Below are 17225 nucleotides of genomic sequence, written 5' to 3'. Positions count from 1 at the left end.
AAGGGATTAAATAGTAACTGTAAAATTTAAACGTGTGAGAGTAGAATTCAGAGGGTTTTGAGTGAATTTTTAAAAATAAATACAGGGAGGCTTTGGTAAGAGAATTTTTAAGAATCTGGAGCAAAGGAAAAGAGAATAATGGAAGGAATGTTGTATGTGTGTGCTTCACTGTGAAGAGATAAGACTTTTAGCCGTTGATCTCCAGTTAAATCATCCCTGTAAAGATTTAAAGGCCTTGGCAAACTGTTCTCTATCTCTGTCATCATGGAAAGGTGTTCTGAATAACTGCAATGCTAGCTAGGAGGACGCAGAAAATAGAATCTTCCCTGAACTGTCTTTAACAAGAATAAAGCCTCATCCTGGGCTTCTGCCCAAGATTGTTTGCACTTCTGTAGTTACCACTTTGTCTGATATTATTGGTTTTTTTCCCCAAAACATACTACTTTGTATGAAAAACTCAGTTTTGTTTTTTTTTTTAAAAAAGGTAAGACACAAGATAAGTTAGTCATTATGGAAGTGCAAACAAAGATTATGCAAATATATAGCCTAGATTTCATTGATTACTGGAGCAAGAATGGAAGGTTTGAGTATCTTGCCGAGCCCATGGAAAAAAAAAAGGACAGAACGATGAGGAAACAAACCAATGTTCTTCTGAAGACTATTCAGGTAGATCTTGAATTACATATGTGCCTGCTGCATTCTAATTGGTACAGGCTAAGCATACTCGGATGTGTTAGGCCCTGTTTTTTAAACAGTGCTAATTTCCGGAAATCTTCAGTTGTGGAGGGGAACTTTATTCTATAGACATTAACATTAATATCAGAAATACCCATTTCCCTCCCTTGTCTTTAAGAGGAAATCTGTACAAGTCGGTGTAGACTTGGTATCTGTACTGAAGACATCCAAACTATGCCATATATTATGCATATGAAGAAGATGATGGCTCTGAGAACCCTGTGAAAGATGGTACCTTGAAATGTGTTTCTTAACTACAGCTATGCATTTGCATCTTTTCCTAAATGCTCAGGGTTGGTCTGGACTGTTCCTTTTGCTGCCAGTTTCCTGTGTCTCTTCCTGGTAGCTCTTAGGAATTTGGACAGTGAGTAAGTTGGACATGAGCAGAGCTTTGCTCATATCCATGCTCTGGGAGCTTAGTGTTTCTGAAAAATGTCAAGCTAGTAGTATTTGCATAGCTAGATTCCTCATATGTTCAGTCATCTCATTTGGAATAAGATCTTCCCTGTTCCTAAAAATAGCTGTTGACCCATTCCTTTGGAAATACTGGGCAGCATCATTTAGTAGAAGAGTTTGTGGGATGGAAAAAGAGTCCTGAAGAATCTCAATTTCAGTGACTCAGTTTTGGCAAAAAATGGGAAGCAAGTGAAGCAAGTTCCGTAACAGATGTATGAAGTAACCAGACTAGACAATGCTGCCATTGTAGCTGGCTGTAATGATGTTCATAATACTGGCTGCCTGAAATTAGACTTTTATGTTCATGGTAACTTCCTGATTTAAGAAAAAAAAAAAAACCAGAGTAATGAACAGTTGTCATTAATAACAGATTGTGGAACTAATAGGCATTAATCATAGATACTCCACCCCCAAAAAAAAAAAAAAAAAAAAAAAAACAAACCCCAAAAAACCCAGGAAAACTTGTGGAATACATGGTTTCGGTGCAGAAAATGGTATTATTTTAGAATATGTAGTGTCTGATGTTTTTGGAAATGAATGAGGAGCTGAGTGTTTTCAGATGAATTTTAGCCATTTAAAAAGACTTAGTCTTCATGGAAATAGTGTTGCAGTGTCAGATCAGTTAAAGAACATATTTCAAAAATTTATTTTTTGAAGGGTTATTTTCCTCTCGAGTGAGCTTCGTTCTCAGATCCAATTCACTATATGGACCCATAACTGACACAGCTCAGAGGTGAGAATGAGTGGCCTGGGCTGAGAGAAGAGTCAGAACTACTTGTACAGATATTCATTACTGCACACAGTATCATAAAGTTATGGTTTGCTGTGTTTAAGGAATTAAAGTGTCTCGATTCTCATTACTGTCTGTGAACAAACTACTGTTCTACAAATCTAACAAGCTACTGTTATGACTACTGCCAGTGATGCTGGAAGAACAGAGCTAGCAATGTCTTGTCACCTGCAAGATAGAGTTGGACTGCAGCATAACATTTTTTTCAATACACATACAACAGATTGATATTCCATTCATATCTTTATAATACTTGTATTACAGGGAGATGTGAAAATTACCTGATTTTTAGTTATACAGTTAAATTATAAAACAGGAAGATAAAGTCTGTTGTTAAAGTAATGTTTGTGTATAATTGTGAATCCAGGATGCTCATACAGATCCTGTGCAGTCTTGAATTTCTGCCAACAAAATTAACTTTCATGAAATTCATAAAATCCGTGTAGAATCTCTTAATAAAAGAGAAATTTATTAAAATGCTCTAACTAAAGAAGGTAAAGAAACAGTCATGTTTCTAATGCTTTTAAATTTTTACCATTTCAGTTTAATTTTTGTTGCTAAAAAAGATAACATAAAAATAGTGGAGTGCATTAGAATTACTTCTATAAATGCAACCCAGTGTTATTTGAAATATGTATTAGTGTCTGCTTTATGCTTCGTTATTGCATAATTATTATTAAGATGCAAAGTTCAGCAGAACGTGTTCTTACTATAGTGAATAGTCCAGATAAATGGGAAACCACATTTGTTTCAATGTGAAACATGAATTCTCAGGTTTTATGTTAATGCTTTTCAGGATTTTTTGGGACAAATGTTTTGTACGCTGGGAGAAATAGTTGGATCACAGGGGAGCAGACTGGAAAAATCAATTGTGTAAGTACGTCATTCTTGAACAGTGGGTAAATATATACTGCTTCATGAGGTGAGAGTTGTGGGTTTTTGCTGTGAGGTATCTTGATATACGACATTGACAGACATGGTCTCTAAGAGAGAACAGATTGTTAGGTACAACAGAAGCCTTTCTTTATAGACGATGGTAATTTAAGTTTCGATTTGGACAGTTAGGAAAGGAATTGACTCATCCAAAATTTTTGTCAGCCTCATTACATCCTGCATTAGAAGTAGTTTGAGTATACTAATTTTTAAAATATTTTTCCTTCTAGTTTGCCGATTAATACATCATAAATCTTTATTGCCTTTTGTTCAAGCATCAAGGAAGAAAATCCTCACTGTTTCAAATCCAAACATTCCTACTTATGTTTCTATTGTTGCCAAGAATACAATACCCAAACAATAAGGCAATCTGGAGTATTAAATATTTTCTATTTATCCTACTAAATGTATCAAAAACTTCCTTATGATCAGTGGATTTTTCTCCCACCAAGAGGATTTTGATGTTTGTGTACTGTTGTTCATAGGGGCGTACAGATTTTTAAAATATGAATTTTGATCAATTTTCATTTTCTATTCCTAAATAATGTTTGAATAATTGAAAATAGTTTACAATTTTTGTTTAAATGTATGCTAAAAAATCACATATGACATTAAAAGCAAATATTTAAAAGTATAGGTGGACATTTCACGTGATGGTAATATCTTTTGATTTGGAATTTTTGTGAGTTTTTTGTTTTGCTTTTAATAGTAATTGCACTGCAGAGAATGATCATGAATTTGATTACTCTGTCTGATGGAGTGTTTCTTGTCCTATTTTACTGGGTTCATTATGAGTTATGTGTACCAGGGTTGCTTCATTTATTTTTCTTCATCACTGATTTCTTTTTAAGGGCAGATGAAGTTCTCAGGCTTAGGAAGCTTTATATTACTGTGGGCCAAACTGTGGTTGAAAACACCATGTGGGGCGCATATTCTGACTTGTATTCAAATAATAAGAACCTGGATCTGGACAAACTACAATAATTTGCAAAACTCAGAATATATGTAGATATTATTTCAGCATAATTGCAAATACAAGAAAACTCCCTGATCAAGTTATATTAATGATGTGTTATTGATCTGGTGTAAAATTCTTAAGAAATATGTTTCTAGCTGTAAATTTTCTTTTCTATGTATATATTTGATGTAATTAAGCATTTCTGTTACACAGGTGACCCTTTTATATCTATCTTTAGTGGTTTATATGGTTTATATACTACTTTCCTTTTCACGTACATATCTTGTATCCTGTACCTGTCAACTACAAACTTAAATATTAGTTTAAGTAGTAGCTTTGAAATCCTGTGAAAAATCTCAGAAGTCAGTATTTTGCTATCAGTGTCCAACATACACCAATGGTAGTCTTTTCCCCTAGATTTTATTAGAGCCTTTTTTCTTGCTTATGTAAAGAAATTAATGTCACTGATAAAATATTTTTTAAAAAAATAATTTCTTTAGTTTGTATCAAATAGTGTGGTGATGTCGTGTGGAGGTAGCCCTAAACTGAAAACAGTGGCCAGCTTCAAGGAGACTCAAGTATGACAGCTATCACTTTATCTTTCAAGAACTTTGAAGCATTGAGCTGTCATGTTAAAACCTTCTCAATACTTGAACCCAATTCAGTTTTTACATTTTTACAATTCCAGCGCAAGCGTAAACTTGGAAAAGCATCTGAAGGTTTCCTATTTCCATGCCAAAAATAATTTCATGTTGTCTCGAGGTCTCGTTCTGGATGAAATAACAGTTCAGGACAGACCATTTAAATTGATAACTGAAAGACACTTTAAAGCAGGGGTCCTCAAACTTTTTAACCAGGGGGCCGGCGCGGATGAAGCGGCAGGCAGTAGTCTGCGGCTGCTTGGTTTCCCCCCCCCAGCCCCCGGCGGGGGGGGTCTGTAAATACAGGGGGCCGGACTGAGGACCCTGGGGGGCCGTATCTGGCCCACGGGCCGTAGTTTGAGGACCCCTGATTTAAATTAAAACTATGTGATCTAATGGTCCTTATGAAATCATAATAGCTTTATTTTGAAGTAAAAGAAATATTTCCATTACAAAAACTATGGTAAACTTTAATTATATTTTAAGTTTAGAAAACATTTTAATGGGATTTAATCTTCTTGAATTTCTGAGACTTACACATACCTGAAACAAATCCTTTGAATCATAAACCTCAGGGGTTGGCTAGCACTGCTTTGCGGGGAGGCATTCCTCTAATTATGCCCTTCTAGTCCATTAGCCTTGACAAAATTCTGTCTGTAAATGTCTTCCAATCATTTGGGTTTTGTACGACGGAAAATTTAAGATATTCAGCAGGACTTGTTTATCATACAGCTCATGCTGACAAACTGAATAACACGAAAAAACTTGAAAAGTCTGCAAAGCATTTTCACTTAGCATTTCGTCAAAATAGGCCTTTGGTTTAGCTTCCCTAATTTACAGCCAACTGCAGATGTTTCAAATTGATTTGTAACAAGTGTAAGCTGTTAGTTCTCTTGCTGAATTTCATGAATGCTTGTGGTGGTTTGACTCTGGCTGGATGCCAGGTGCCCACCAAGCCGCTCTATTGTTTTTTTCCTTAGCTGGACAGGGGAGAGAAAAAGTATAACAAAAAAACTCATGGGTTGAGATAAGGATAGGGAGAGATCTTTCACCAATTACTGTCACAGGTAGAACAGACTCAACTTCAGGAAAAAAGTAATTTAAGCGATTACAAGTCAGAGTAGGGAAATAAACCCAAAACTTAAAAATGCCTTCCCCCCACCTCTCCCTTCTTCTCAAGCTTAACTTTACTCCCAATTTGCTCTGCCTTCTCCCACCCCAGCAGTGCAGGGGAACAGGGAATGGGAGCTGCAGTCAGTTCATCCCACATTGTTTCTGCTGCTGCTTCCCCCTCAGGGGGAGACTCCTCACACTCTTCCCCTGCTCCAGTGGGGGTGCTTCCCACGGGAAACAGTCCTCCGTGAACTTCTCCAATGTGAGTCCTTCCCATGGGCTGCAGCTCTTCACACACTGCTCCAGCGTGGGCCCTTTCCATGGGGTGCAGTCTTTCAGGAACAGCGTTCCATCCTGCGTCCCCCATGGGGTCACAAGTTCTGCCAGCACCTCTGCCCCAGCCTGGCTTCTCTGTATGGGTCCACGGGTCCTGCCAGGAGCCTGCTCCAGCATGGGCTTCCCATGGGGCCACAGCCTCTTTTGGAGATATGATATCCCAGAGGCACTACCACCATTGCTGATGGGCTCAGCCTTGGCCAGCAATGGGACGCTCTTAGAGCCGGCTGGCATTGGCTCTGTTGGACATGGGGGAAGCTTCTAACAGCTTGTCACAGAAGCTGCCCCTGTAGTTCCCCTGCTGCCAAAACCTTGCCATGCAAACCCAATACAGTGCTGTGATCGTTACTGCGGCAGCATTCTTTAACAATATGATTTATATTCCGTTTAATATACAGAATTGAGGTTAGTAATAAATGCATTTTTTCTGCATTTTTTTTCAAATATGTTTACTTATTGCATTTTGAGGGGTTCCAAACACAGTTCAGTTGCCTGATCGCCGTCACTCTGTCTTTATGACAAGTCCTTAGTAATCTTCCCTGCATGCCCCACAACCTCTCCTGCCCTTCTCACCTTCCTTCCCCAAGGACTATACCAGTACTTATTACACTCTTTATTTTTAAAGCAAGAGCTTAATTGTCCTGTAAACAATTCTATTAATACCACTGCATCTTCCTTATTATTTCCCTTTTCTGCGTTGGTAGGGCTGTGCATACTGAGAACTATACCATTTTAAGGGTAAATAAATTCTTCAACTCTGCAAGTGAGGCAGGTTTCAGTATCTGCAGTATAACTCAGGAGAAATCTCACAAACATACTATTCAAACTTAAAAACATACCTATGCAGACAGTAACAATATATGCTAGTAGTAATCCTTCGCTGTATCGCTTCCTTAAGTTACTTGAAAAACTGTCCAGAAAAAAGGTACTTTAAAGCCGTCACTTTCACTTGTCATCAAGGTTTGCAGATGAATCTTAACTTTTAAGATGTCCTTCAATTTCACTAGCTAATCACAAGCTGTCTGCAATGAAATATTGTCTAAAACTTAACACTAAAAAAAGGGTTAACAAAAACCCCAAAACAACCAACAAGAGAAAAAAAACCAACCAAAAACCAAACAAAAACCCTCTAAAATTGACTGCATCAGTATCACAAATGTTAAATTACTGTTTAATAGATTATGGCTACTGTAGAACAGTAGGAAACTGCGAATTGTAATCTAGCTCCTGCAAAAAAACCCTGCATAAACAAACAATGCCAAATCAGATGGTCATATTTCTAATACAATCATACTAAATGGTTAACTTCAGCAAATATTGTGGTTATTAGACAAAGGTGTCTCGTGATTCTCTTCTTAATTCCATTCTGGATATTAAATTTCTGGAAACCTGTCAGGAAATAGCCTTCAGGTCAAGTATAGTAAGTGGCATAATAAAAGAGGTGTGTTTGGTTATGTGATTAAAAAGCATGCCTGCAAAGGAAAAGAGAGGCACAATGGCAGGTGGGGGAGCCCAAACAGTACCTTGCCCTGGCCACTTCCAGACCCATCCCAGGAAAGCCATCAGCCCACTGAAGTCCCATCTTCACACCCACAAAGGAGCACGGAGGTACAAGGCAGGTGGGGGAACTCCAGTAACCCAATTAGAGAAACAGCTCCTGCCAGCTCCTACCAGGGTTGTCCTAGGAGAGCTTCAGCACCATGGGGTGGGGACACACACTCTCCACTTGTTCTGGACATGTTTTTAGTTCTTGATGGTGAGCAGGTTGGTCACATAGTCTCACTACTTGAGCACGCTAACACTACCGTGTCAATCGGGACAACAGGTGCCTTGTTTTGCTTACTTCTACTAAAATAAAAGTTCCCTTCCTTTTCACTGTCTAGGCCTAACTTATGCTAACTGCCACAGCGAACTGTGTTGTTGCAACTCCATTGACTGTTTTGACTAGTTGTCAGTTGACTTTATGGCAAGCCTGTGGTGATTTGGTTGAAGAAGATGCAGACTTTCAATACCTATTTATTAAGACAAATCTTACTGATTTCTTGAAGGTCTTTATAGTTCTTTCTGTCTTCAGAATGGTAAATTATTCAGCACGCTATGCTTTCTTTTTCTGAAAAAATTCCTGAAATTTATTTTAAATGTATAGATTAAAAATCATCCATTCAGCAGTTTTTTATCACTTGATACAGGTTAACTAAAGTCTGAAGTAAGTAACAGATGAATTTTAAAGTTTGAAATTAGCTATGAGAAAGGAAAATATATCAGTGAAGACTCTATAGCAGAAAGGTCTTTAAATTTTTTCACAATTGTGTGGGCCTGCAATACATTTTCTTTTGGGTGAACAAGCGTTGCTCAGGTCTGGCTTCTGATACTCTGTTACATGGCAGCTACTAAATGGACCCAAATCAGTTATCCCCCTGAAAGATTTTTAAATATACCTTCCTTTTTGTGTATGTGGTATGGGTAGATATTTGTTAATGCTAATGAGAAGGTGTTCATGACTTTTTATCCGCTCTTCCCAGTGTTCAGGTTTTATTTTGTCATTGGTTCTTTTGACAGTGCTGTGGCTAGATGACTGCTCCTGGTTGATTGTTCACTCTGGACTCTCTGAAGTCTGGATACCTTGGTGTCTAGGAGATATTTGTTGTTTTATTTTTTTTCATTAAACCATTGCATTGCATTTCAGTATTGTTTGCTTATAGGTGTGTGTTTAATGTCTTTCAGTATTCAAGTAACAATAATTAAATTGACAATATTGTATGTCTTCCATTCCTAAGGACATTTACTGCTTTAAATTTGCCATTCTCTTTAGAATTTCAAGTTCTCGTTCACATAACTTGAATGTTCTTTATGATCTGTCACATAAGATCAGAGAGCTTTTTCTCTTCACAGTATTTCTGAAGTTCATTAACATTTTGCCTTTTCTGTTCTCTGCTGATGGATGTACAAAGAAGAGAATGCCCAGTGCTGTTTTAGTCCCAATCAGCTACCCTACTGAAGTAGCACTTTTTGTACTTCAGCAGCTTGAGAAGCATGAATTCCATTTTCTGATTGGCATTCAAGTATGCTCTGACATTCTTTCAAAATAAAAATGAGAAAGACTTTAAGCTTAAACCTCAGATCTATCTGCTTTGGATATTTACAAAAGCCTCATGAGATTCAGGACTCCATGGCTGCCGTGAGCTGGCCAACTCCCAGTCAGATTGTGTATCACCAGGGAAAGTTCCCTTGGAAAGTCTAGCATGAAAGGATACTCTTGTCCTTCATCAAAATAAAGGTAAAACATCTCAAGCCTAGAGTGACACCATTGCAGTGGTCTGTCAGGCAGGCGGAAACATGCCTTGCTACTAGCCTTCCTGGTGAATGCAAAAGTGGATATACATGCACATTTTTCTTCTTTGCCTTCATGACAGGCATGACTCTTAGTTTCATTGGTTTTATAAGCACCAGCAGATTACGCCGCTGAGGCATGAACCTAATAGTATTTGGTCCTGGCGTATATGAGGATGTCTCCTGAGCCTCCCTCTGCTTCTGCCACCATTAAGGTCTTTGAATTTGATGCAGTCTGTCACAGAAGACTCTTGCTTCTGGTATGGTAGTGCAGTAGCTTGGTATCCCTGTGACTATGAGCAGTTTTGTTCAAGAACACACTTCAGTGTTGCACTTTATTTTACAGACTGGCCAGGTACAGAGGTGAACATTTGCTCTGAATAATTTCTCTTGGAAAATAAATCTATTCATACAAAGGAGGTGAAATGGAGAATCTGACATTTTAACAGTAATGTTTACTCTCTTTACCTATTGGGTTACTAGATTCATTAAATGCCTTCTCAAAACAAGCTCCGTGTGTAAGATTTATTCAGATGGGCCTTGTGTGCCCCAGCATGAAAGGATGAGGTGCAGATGTATCTGCTTCCAAAAATGATACAGCTTTATTTTTCTCTGAAGAGAGCATCACCTTCCCAGACATTATTCAGAATTAGATATTTGCCTGTTCTGTCTCACTAAACAGAAAATGCTAGCCACGTTTATAACTCTGAGCAGTGCTTCTTTCAGGACCTACTAAAAGTGCATTCCTGTAGGGATTCCCTTTAATGAGGAGGCAGAGCCACCGCAAAGCTTAATGAGCATTCTGTGCTAGTTATTCACATCTGAGTGCCATTGCCTGCTAATGAGGCTGTACTAGAGCCAGCTGGCCTATTTTGGGAAGTTCTTTCTCCTGTCACCTTGCTGTGAACATAATTGATAGAAAAACATCTGAACACTGGAATTGGGACTTCCTATATATTTGTCCTATCCTCTTATTTGTGGTTGTGACTGGCAGAGGGCTAGGTTCTGTAAATTCAGAGCTAAGACTGTAAATTTTTGAATGGTCTGAAAGATGTTCCATCCTCTGCCTCATTGCAGTTTCAGCTTGCAAAATTGGAGGTTTAAACTCTCAGGTTTGAATTCCCAAATAAATTTTCATCTTTTTCTGACTTTTTACCAAGTCAGGAAAGGTCCTCCTTTCAGTCCTTGTTAAAGCCCAAGTGGTCTTCAGAGTGTCCTTTCAAACTTCTCTAGGTGCTGTAGATGTGGTGTCTCAGTCATGGAATCGTTTGTTCTAAAGAGACAATAATTATTCCTCAAGACTGTATCTTGCCTAGATACATGCAGGTATTGTTGAGGACCTTTCATTTGATGATGGCTTTCTGTTCAGTTCCTCTAACAGTCAAATTATTTGCTCCCTCAAATACTGTCCAAAAAGAGGTGACCACTGTAGAACACCTACAGGTTCTGGGCTCTCAAACTAGTAGAACCAATTGAAATGTACATCTTCCTCGTATTTTATCTTCTTTTATTCAGTTTGCACCCTATTCACACTTAGACTGGTAGATTTTCTATATCTGAGTATTAGATAACTAGCACTGAGTGTTGGGAGTTGACAATGGTTATGCAGTACAGATTGCCTCATTATTACTCCGCAAACCCTGATCTATAACTCTTTCCAGAGAAACTTACCCTGAGAAATTGGTTCAAATAAACGTAAACTCTATATTGTCACTTCAGTGCTATAGAACCAGTTCAAGGGCAGCTCAATACTAGCTATTCCTTAAAGCTAAAGAGGATGGGCAGTGGCACTGCGTTCTGGATTTAAACAAGTGGAACTTTTACATGCTCATCTTCAAGGTAATAATAGTATTTCAATTGGAAGGTCTGGTCCATAATGCTGAATGTCTGAGTGATGTATTTTCATACAATAAGATCAGCTTGAAATTAATTTATTATTTTCTCACAAGGCATTGTTGCTGGTTAAAGGTCTTTCCATTAGAATGATCTGTGACTGCTGAAGTTTTTGTCAGGGTGCTGACTTCACATTTAAGAATTTCTTTCTTAATGTATTGTTTGTGAGGTAGTTTGTAAGAGAACAAACACTTTAGTGTCTGCAAACGGTCCAGTACTTTTTTCCTGCATGTAGTCTCAAGGCAAGAATACAAAGTTTGTATTTAATAGCATCACAAACTGCAGAGGTCATTTGGTAGAGTTTTTAGTTCCTGAATAATGAAAACTTTCTGTTCTGTAGAGAAGTTCTGTGCTACTCTTATTAAGTATTTCACTTATTTGCCAGCCATGATGGTAATATTATCCTTCTTTTATAAGGCACATGACCTTGAGAACCTTGGTAATACATCAAGCCAAACCTTACCCCAAGTTGCTCTCAGACGTGAAAGGTACACGCTGTATAGTCATGTCTGCTCAACAATCAAGAATTCCTTTTTTTTTTTTTTTTTTTTTCTTACATACCGCCCAAATATCTTCAGGGGATTGCCTCTCCAGTTTCCCCCATCCTTCAGAGTGATTATCCCAGACACATGTATCTCTTGGGGCTGGGCATCTCTTGGCCTTCACGTTCATAAGATGAAGTAAAGCATGTCTTCCCAAAAATGTCTTCATGTGCAAATCTCAGCCTGAGACAGGCAGGCATTATCTGCCGTGTGTTATAACTGCAGGCAGAGTGCACAAGGTTCTCTATCAAATGGCAACTGCTCAGTGACCAGTTTGTCAGAAATGGGGCTTGCTTAGCAGCATTTTACTTCAGGCCTCCAGCTCTTCAGGAGGTGATCAGAGTTGTATTTTTCACAATCTAGCATCTGACACAATAATCTTTTGGAAGTGGGATAAATGTATTTGACTTTCATACCAAATGCTTGATGCTTTTACTTCGAAGTACTGTCCCTGCCCAGACTATGTCTCAAATATGTCCCTAATGGCACAGATAACTGGCCTCAAATACTTCAGTAGGAAGAATTTTGGTTCAGGTAATGGTAATTCTGATACCAGTGCTTTCCATTTGTGTTGGCATAACCTACAGAATTGTAGTGCTGGGAACTTCTGGTTTTTTACTTACACTTCTGACATTTCTATTTCTTCCTTCCCTGTCAAAGACGGGGTCACGGTCATTTGTTCCTTGAAACATTTTACCATGTAAGGTCAATATCACCCTGATCACTAAGTCATTTCTGCTACTGCTGTTACTACCAAATTTCAGAAGTTTTTGAAGCTTTAAGTAGTACTGTTCAAAAGAAAAAACACAGCTTTTTCATCTTTTGGAAATCTGAGAATTCAATTTCAATATCTCATTGCTACAGAGACTAAGTTGGGTAATTTTCAGTCTTGAGCTGTTGAAGCATGGCAGATTTAAACCCATATGATCTGAAGATGCTGATAAAACTGTGAATCATGCTGTGTAACATTTGGAATGACCAGATTATTTTTTTTCTGTTATTTGAAGAAAATTCTTCTGTTTTGTCTTATTGTAGTTTATAAAGCATACCAAATTAAATGGAAGAGCGCCTTGAGTTTTGTATGTATTGAAATTGTTGTTTAAAATTTCACAACAAAGACTTGAATAGTTTCCCTATCCGCTATTTTCCTCGTGAAATTCAAACTTCCCATGTAGCGCTGAGGACGTCCAGGAGAGCAGTCATGTAGCACTCTGATTACCAGCAAATGACTGCAGCAGTATAGGAGCAGGATTCCTGATGTATGCCGGATAGACTTTAACATCAACTTCTAAACAAGAGTTTCAGTGAGCTTGCATAAATTTGCAGTGGTATTTGCTCCTCTATTCATAATTTCTAAACTTTTAACTTCTTCTAAGAACTGTTTTCCCACCAGTTCTTTATTTTACCAGTCTTGCTAAACTTCTCTAAAGTTGTAGAGCATTGTACAAAAATTTCAAAAGGATTAAGGAACTTATTAAGTAAAATAAGAACAACAGCAAATATTGACATTAATGCTTTGTCATAACAGAAGAACATGAGTGCCCTCTAGTTCTCTTAGAAAAACCTAAAAAATATGATCAATTTGAAAATACAATTTTACCTTAATGTCTTCTTGGAAAGTAATTTTATTAAAATAATTATTTTCAAGAAAGAAGTAAAGAAATAAAGAACTAGAAATAAAATGAGCATAAGCAATAGCATTAGTTTTGAAAAAAATCTAGAAGTAATTGCCAAGGTGTATGCTAATGGACACATTACTAGATATTAGGATATTGCAGAACTTCTCATTAATAGTATAGCATCATGCAAAAAGTTGCATCCTAATATTTGTACTTCCCTCTGCTGTCACCGTCATCCGTGTCCCCCCCGCCCCCCAAAGGCTACTAGCATTGAATACTATCCGGTTATAGTATCATATTATAGTATCAGATTATGTGTGTCTTTTATGTTCCTGTATTATTCTTTATGCTAAGGATCTGTTTTGTGCTTTCTGGTGTTGCAGCAGCATGTTTTGATTGCTGTCTGCGTGAATTATAATTATTATAATTTACTTTGCAACTACTGTATCAGACATGATGGTGAGATTATGATGTGTCTTCATAAACATTTCAGAATAAATATTGTAAAATAGGGCTGGCATATAGTATTAAATATATTTTAGGAATTTGGTTTAAGGAAAATTTGCAAAAGGATGCTTTTCACAAATCAGTAAGTTGTAGAGTCATCTCTAAAACATCAATAGGAAGGAGAAGGAAAATAAAATTTTGATACTGTTATTTCATCCTATTTAAACTTTTTCAACCATTTCCTTTAAAATTGAAACTTGTTTCTTGCTTGTTAGAAGAAATACGTGTCTTGTTTACCAATTCACTTAGGATAAACCAACTTTTTTACACAGAACAAGTGACAGAAAGGGGAAGCTGTATGGCATGCCATCAGTTTTGTGACTTGAAAGCTTACCTTCTGCTTATCTGTGTCACCTGTAACTTTCATGAGTGATATTAAGGAATGGAGGTGATGTTGTATTTTCTTGCAGTGGAATTCCTGGGAAGAAATGTGGAACAGTCATAGTCACAGCAGAGGAACTAGGTTGTTGCCGAGTAAGTGTGTGTTTATTGTTTATTATAAAATAAAATGAAAATTATTTTGTGATTTACACTGCACCAGATTGTCAGAGGTATAATGTATAAATTTGCATTTTGTGATATATGTAAGAAGTTATGATACGTCTTTCCTATCAGTTACTCTTAGTTTTAGACAGGAGAAAAAGGAAGAAGCCAAAAAAAATACAAAGCCATAAAGGTTTTGATTCTTAGATGGATTTTAAATTTATTTTTTGTTTTCTCAAGTATTTAATTACATTTTAATCTCTTGGTGTCCAATTTTTAACAATGATCCATTTGTTTCAGCCATGGAATTATATTTCCATTATGGAATATTGACATTACATGAACATCAAAGTATTTTGGATTTTTACCCTTATCATTAAAAGATTTTATGCTAATAGCAAGGAATTTATTTTAAAAATGTGAAACTAATATTTACTGGAAAAAATAGTAAGGTATTTCAAGGAATCACCATAAATGATGAGTTTAAACTGTAAAGAAAGTAAAGATTTCCATGGCCTGTTAGTGGCAGATGCCTACTTATTTAGTTGAAAACAGAAGAATACTGGGGGGTGGGAGGGCAGTGGACGATTTGGCTGGTTAAGGGGAGAGACCTGGTGTGGTCATGACCTTCCCCAGTAGTTTCACTGCTCCTCCCTCTCCTGGGGTTCGTGGAGAAGCGGACTCGACAGAGGAAGAGGCTTAATGATCAGAAGACACCTGACAGTCAGGCCAGCTCAGTTGCTTCCCAGCATGGAATGAACTAGCAGCTATCTGTAAATCATAGGGAAACAGACTGGAAGAAAGAATAGCAAGTATGATAGGTATGGGGTGGGAAAGACTGGCTGGAATTTGAGAGGGGGGCAGTTTGTCAAAGCATGGTATGTATTGGATGGGGCTGTAGGGTGTATCTCTTGAAGAGTTTGCAATGGCAAGGTAGCAAATCTGAAATGAGGAAAGCAATAGTATCAGACGTGATGGGAATGTACAGGGGATCTGGAGAGTACAAGATTAGATATATAAAGCTACAACAATACCTTGAGGCTTGAAAAGATTTGTTTCTGGGGCTTAGTTTTTGTAATTTGATGGTGTTGAGGAAGTAATGCTTTGCCTTATGTATAACTTCTAACTTTTATACCATGTCATTAAGTGGTTAATTTTTTTCTACATAGACAATAGTCATGTTTCGCTTTTTACTAATATAACCAATAGCTAATCTGTTTAGGCCTTATTTCCTTAAGTTTATTACATATTTGAAGTAAAAAGAAGTCCTTAATTTTGTACCTTATTTCCAACTTAGTCAATTTTGTATTATTTCTCTGCTAAAGTGGTATATTTGAATAGCACACAGGTTCCAATCTTATTTACGTTTTCCCGGCAACCTGCCAATCCTGCACAGCTAACGTTAATATGGTGCGCCAACCCAGTCTCATTGAACTGCCATTTAGCAGTAGGAAATTCCCATGTTACTGGTATAAATGAATAAGTATGATCATAGAATATGCCTGTCTTTCCCCTCTGTTTTACATTGGCTTAAACTTTTGTACGTAGTACATGATCAGAATGTTCACACCTTTATCAGATGACAAAATGGATGCATCATTTATTGCTTTCCTGCACAAATCGTACTTCTACATTTCTTAAGAAGTTAAGCTCCTACCATTCTTAAGAGGTGTTTGCCATCACCCCAAGCATTTGTTAGTTACCTTAAAAAAGACTAAAGACAATATTTTCCTGATACTCTGGGTTTGTCTTCCAAGACCAGTATTTTTATCTAAGTTGTAACAAACATATTTAGAAGTGACAAATATGTTATTAAATCTGTAATCAGAAAACTTGGGGGGGGGGGGGGATTTTTTTCTTTCCCTTTTAATGAAGACAAATACTAGGTGCCTTCCAGGGCCTTCATGTTCTTCCAGATTCACCCCACTCAAATTTTACATATATGACGACTAGTTCAAAATCACTGAGGAGAGCTTAGAAATTATTTGGGACTCAATCTCTCTCTCCTGCATTCTCTGTCATGTTCCTTCATGTGCATACTCTCCCACACAGCCTCTTGCACTACCTCATCAGCTGTCACATACTTCCTCTGTGATATTTTCCTACCTAAGTTTATGTAGTATTTGGGTTAATTGTTATCTGACATTCTGAGATTTTTTGCTAAACTTTTATAGCTCATGTTCAAAATGACAAAGATTTTTAGTATTGCTGAATTGCTGAGGTTGGAAGAGACCTTGGGAGATCGTCTAGGTCAACCCTTCTGCTCTTCTTAGATGATGCCATCATGTTTTGAGTATGTGCAAGCAGAAAGTCTCTGTTACAGTGTTTTGCCACATTCGCAGTAATTTTTTTTCTTTTATTTAAATGGAATTTCCTGGATTTCAATTTGTGGCTATTACCACTTGTTCTTCCACTATATACCCCTAAGCAGAGCCTGTGTACTGCCTCTCATCAGATATTTATACACATTTATAAGATGCCCCTGAGTCTTCTCTTCTCCAGGCTAAATAATTCCATCGCTCAGCCTCTCCTCATATGAGAGATGGTCCAATCCCTTAATCATTTCACTGACCCTTTTTCTGGAATCATTCTAGCATGTCCACGTCTTTCTTGTACTGGGGAGCCCAGAACTGAATACAGCACTCCAGGAGTGGCCTCACCAGTCCTGAATCACTTTCTCCAACTTTTTTTCAGCACGCTTTGTAATGCAGCCCAGGAGGCTATTGGTCTTCTTTGCTGCCAAGGGAACATTGGACAACTTGGTGTCCACCAAGACCTCCAGTCCTCTTTTGCAAAGCTGCTTTCCACTTTTTTGGCCTGCAGTCTGTACTGGTGCATGGGGTTATTCCCCTCCAAGTGCAGTATTTGGCATTTCCCTCAGCTGAACTC

At 37.6% G+C, this 17225-nt stretch overlaps 1 protein-coding gene across 5 annotated transcripts in view; it reads left to right on the top strand.

Annotated features, from left to right (window-relative positions):
* CPNE8 (copine 8) overlaps positions 1-17225 on the top strand; it is a 110296-nt gene that overhangs the window by 32987 nt on the left and 60084 nt on the right. For all 5 annotated transcript variants that reach the window (XM_055711318.1, XM_027815414.2, XM_055711319.1 and 2 more), the window contains 2 exons: positions 2778-2854; positions 14264-14327. In XM_055711318.1, the coding sequence (XP_055567293.1) occupies positions 2778-2854; positions 14264-14327 (141 nt within the window). The remainder of the gene's footprint in view (positions 1-2777; positions 2855-14263; positions 14328-17225) is intronic.

The sequence above is a fragment of the Falco cherrug genome, chromosome 5 (assembly GCF_023634085.1).
Source record: "Falco cherrug isolate bFalChe1 chromosome 5, bFalChe1.pri, whole genome shotgun sequence".
NCBI classification, from domain to species: Eukaryota; Metazoa; Chordata; class Aves; order Falconiformes; family Falconidae; genus Falco; species Falco cherrug.
Note: the sequence above shows the minus strand (reverse complement) of the source record. Positions and strands in the feature narration are given on the sequence as shown.